We start from the raw sequence: 4167 nt of genomic DNA, 5'->3' as shown, positions 1-4167 counted from the left end.
CAAAATAGCGAGTTGGCGATATTACTATCGACAACGAAAGTCGTGCCGTCGACTAACAAAATAAAAACTCTTCACCTAGAAATCAAAATTAAATAATATTAACTGCCGCAATTGTCGGCCAAAAAATTTTCTACTGCCGCAATTCCGGCCAAATCATATTATATTATATGTTACAAATATATTTTCGCTATCGCTGTTTGTTAATTTGTTAATTGTCACCAATAGTAAAATATTGTTGGCGCCGTTGCTTGCTTGCTTACATATACATACATTCTAGTATACATACATACACACACATACATTGCTGCTTGCTACTACTGCTATCCTTCTCTTAACGGTCGCGCGCCGATCATACGTTTGCCACCTCATTCCTACTACTACCGCTGCTGCCCCCTCTCTCCCATATATACACATGTATATGTGTATGTATGTAACAAAGTAGAGAAATTTATTGATAGAAAATATAAAAGTAATGAAGTAATGATAAATTAAACAGAATAATGTTCAACACGATTTGAGGACAACTGTTCCTATCAACGCAGACACACCAACTAACTTCTCGTCGATCTCGCTTTCATGATCAGTGCTGCCGTATCCTTTCACTAAGCTCGCGTTGCCACTCGTTGCCAGCAACCAGTAGTGCCATACTTCACATTCGGCCATCCTGATAAGCATCGTCTGTCCCAGACGACAAACAATCATCGTTGTACCCGACGTACTGCCACAGCTTCATATTGTCAGAACTTGTGATAGTAATATTGGGCCCCTCGATCTGTGCAGCTTTTCTGACTTCAAAACACCCATTGCGTTTCACTTCTATTACCTCATATGGACCAAGGTAATTATTGTGCAATTTCCTCCCAGCAAGGAATTGTGTTCGCTTCACAGCAACTAAGTCACCTTCTTTATAGTCATACACCTGTTTTCGCTTTTCGTCGTACTGCATTTGATGCACAGTTTTCTGCAATTCACCAATCGACTGATTCAGCTGACGCAGTTGCTCAGCTACCTCGACAGCGGTGCCTTGCAAATTCTGATCGGTTTGTTGCACCTCCTGCAGTTGCTCCTGCAACTGCTTGTTGCTGCTCTTCTGCAACTTAAGTGCGCTGTGCGATTGCTCCAGCTCCTGCTTCATGCCGTGCAGCTTCTCAACAAGTCTTCCGGCATTCATGTCCGCCTCCATCTCGAACAACTCAAAGCTTTGCATCATTTCGTTCTTCTCTGCCTGCAACACTTCCAGCACTGTCGAAAGCTCCGCATTTTTGGCCGATAAATTGGCATTGGCCACCCGAATGGTCTCGACTAGCGTCTTCAAGTCGGCGATCTTTTGTTCATCTTCTCGTGCCAACTGCTCCTTGTGCTGCAGCTCGGTGTTTGTGATCTCTAGTCGCTCTTGCAGCTCCTTCATGGCCACCTTGTTGTCGCTGCTCTGTTGCTGCTGTTCCAGTTGCAACTTGGCTAGGTCTTTCTGCAACTTTTGCTCACGCCTTTGTGCTTCGCTCATGGTCGCAATACTCGTTTGAAGCTGTTGACGCGCCTCCTGCAGCTCACGCTCCAGCTGCAAGCGTTCCTTGCTGCTCGCATCGCCACGTACGCTGCTCCGCTGCTTCAGCGACTCAATGCTCGGTTTGTACTGCGGGGGAGCATTTTTATCAACTTTTGTTTCAACGATATTATAAATACTCATCTGATTAAGGTCAGCGTGATCCTCCTGAGCTGACGACGACGAAAAGTTGAATCCATTTTCATTCAGGGCAAAATGAAACTTTGACACAAAATCATATCCAACCAGTGCATCAAATTCAATCTTGTTGTCTGGTACCACAATGAACTTTTGAAGCGACTGAACATCGTCCACTGTTACGACTCCTTCGAATTCGCCCAACGGAATTGTACTGACTTTTCCCATACCACGCAGAACAGATGTACATTTATTGAGCTCCACTGCAGGCAATCGTTTATAAACTGAGAACTTCACTATAGACACATCGGCTCCTGTATCAACCAGGCATGATACCTCAACGTTGTTTAGTTTTATAATTTTTAGTCGCTTATCTGCTTTAACAACTTGAACGGCTTTTACAGTGTTAGGACAATTTAACGAAATGTGTCCATCTTCTTGACACTTGAAGCACTTCGTTTTAGCTACGCAGTCTTTACGCATATGATCGACTGAACCACAATTAAAGCAACGAGATTGGTTTTTAGAGTTGTCGCTGTTCTGGTTACGCTTTCTTTCTTTATTATCGTCTTTTTGGTTTTCAACATCTTTTACACACTCATAGTCACAGTATTTTTCTTTTAGTTCCTCAAAAGTCTTGCAGCCGTACATGTTATATTTAAACTCTTTTGCAATATTTAAGCCATTTACTATGTAGCGAATAATTGACTTTGTTTCGACGTTACCCAAGGCAGCAATTTTTCTCATCTGCAGCACATATTCTTGGAAACTTTCAACATCTTGTTTCTTTCTTTCGTTGAGTTTTGTATGTATCTCTGCACTTTCATATTCTCTTTTGAACTCATTTAACAGCTTGCTTTTTAGTTCTCCGTAACTACATACAAATACAGATTCAAGGAACAACTGAGCCGTTTTTGTCATTTTCGATCGCGCATTTACGTATTTTTGCTTTTCGTTTAACCCGTATGCGTCTGCGTTTAGCTCGAAATTATTAAACCAATATTCCACTGGCACTGACTCTCCATCAAAATCTGGCACAACTTTAGAAAACCCTTCTACCGACACTTTTGGCTCTTGCCGGTCTATTTCATCGGCTTGAATTTTTAAGTTTAATAATTGAATTATTTGTTGCAAATTCACTTGATTTTGCTCAATCATCTGCTCCATTTTCGCCAGTTCAATTTCACTTTGTTCCTTTGTGCTATTGCTTGCAACTTCCAATAATTCTTTTTTTTCTTCTTCTTTCTTCACTCTGTTTGTTGCGCTATTTCTCGCAAGTTCCACCGATTTGATTTTCACTTCTTCTGTCTTCACTGTCTCTCTGCTTCGCAGCGTATATTTCTGTCCTCTTTCAACTTTAGCTTTTTCTATTGCAGCTGTTTTTTTCATTGTTCACATGCACACACATGCACACACACATTCATCGCGACTCGACAATATGTTATGTACACTCGATTTGGTTTTCAACGCCGTTTCAACACAATTAATTCTGTTTTACAATACCGAACTTCAGACGGTTGAGCCCCCAAATGTAACAAAGTAGAGTAATTTATTGATAGAAAATATAAAAGTAATGAAGTAATGATAAATTAAACAGAATAATGTTCAACACGATTTGAGGACAACTGTTCCTATCAACGCAGACACACCAACTAACTTCTCGTCGATCTCGCTTTCATGATCAGTGCTGCCGTATCCTTTCACTAAGCTCGCGTTGCCACTCGTTGCCAGCAACCAGTAGTGCCATACTTCACATGTATGTAAGATGGAAAGGGCGATGAGTCGGTGTGATCGGACATCGATATATCGGTGTGAGCAGATATCGATTGGTCGACGTAAAATTATCGAGTAGCCGACGTGAGCAGAAATCGGAGTCGACAGAAGGAACAAGCAGTACGAGAACAGCAGTAGTACGAGCAGAACCGTGATCAGCAGAAAAGCAGAACAGCCGTGCGTGTTGTAGTGCTCAGCAGTGTTAAAATTATCAATAATCAATTAGCTTAAACTTATATTATACTTAAACTTATATTAAAACTTACTATATAACAATAAAACTAAGGCAACTAGCCTTATATTTGGGGGCTCGTCCAAAAATACAACAGAATTAAAAGGCTCGTCCAAAAATACAACAGTATTAAAAGGCTCGTCCAAAAATACAACATAATTAAAAAGCCTAAAAGTGAATTGCAAGCGGTTGTGAAATTCTTGGGAAAAAGCACCGTTAGAGCTGTTGTGTGTATATGAGTGGAACAAATTCGAAAAAAACAGAGCAAAAGCAAACCAAGTAGTGCAAGCGAGACAACAATACTCGCTGCGATCGCGCCAGAGGATAGCTGAAGCAAAAGAAGCTGGAAAAAGCGTAAAGATGATGGAGAATAAAGCTGAGAAGAAAGAGAGCAAAACCACACATGCAGAAATGAGTATAATGACCGAAAATAATGAAATGCTGCAGCAGCTAGTACAGTTGTTAACGCTGAAAATCCGAG

At 41.0% G+C, this 4167-nt stretch overlaps 1 protein-coding gene across 1 annotated transcript; it reads right to left on the bottom strand.

Annotated features, from left to right (window-relative positions):
• Positions 1 to 649: 649 nt before the first annotated feature.
• Positions 650 to 3213, bottom strand: LOC117577322 (uncharacterized). The gene has a single exon (XM_034262285.2). It carries the CDS (start codon positions 3068 to 3070, stop codon positions 650 to 652), a length of 2421 nt encoding a protein of 806 aa, XP_034118176.1. The 5' UTR covers positions 3071 to 3213.
• Between the last annotated feature and the right edge of the window lie 954 nt (positions 3214 to 4167).

The sequence above is a fragment of the Drosophila albomicans genome, unplaced genomic scaffold, assembly GCF_009650485.2.
Source record: "Drosophila albomicans strain 15112-1751.03 unplaced genomic scaffold, ASM965048v2 utg000333l_pilon, whole genome shotgun sequence".
NCBI classification, from domain to species: Eukaryota; Metazoa; Arthropoda; class Insecta; order Diptera; family Drosophilidae; genus Drosophila; species Drosophila albomicans.
This window is presented reverse-complemented; position numbering and strand designations above follow the sequence as displayed.

Coding starts and splice junctions, on each gene's coding strand:
- LOC117577322 (XM_034262285.2), bottom strand. CDS start 3,070: ATGAAAAAAACAGCTGCAATAGAAAAAGCTAAAGTTGAAAGAGGACAG.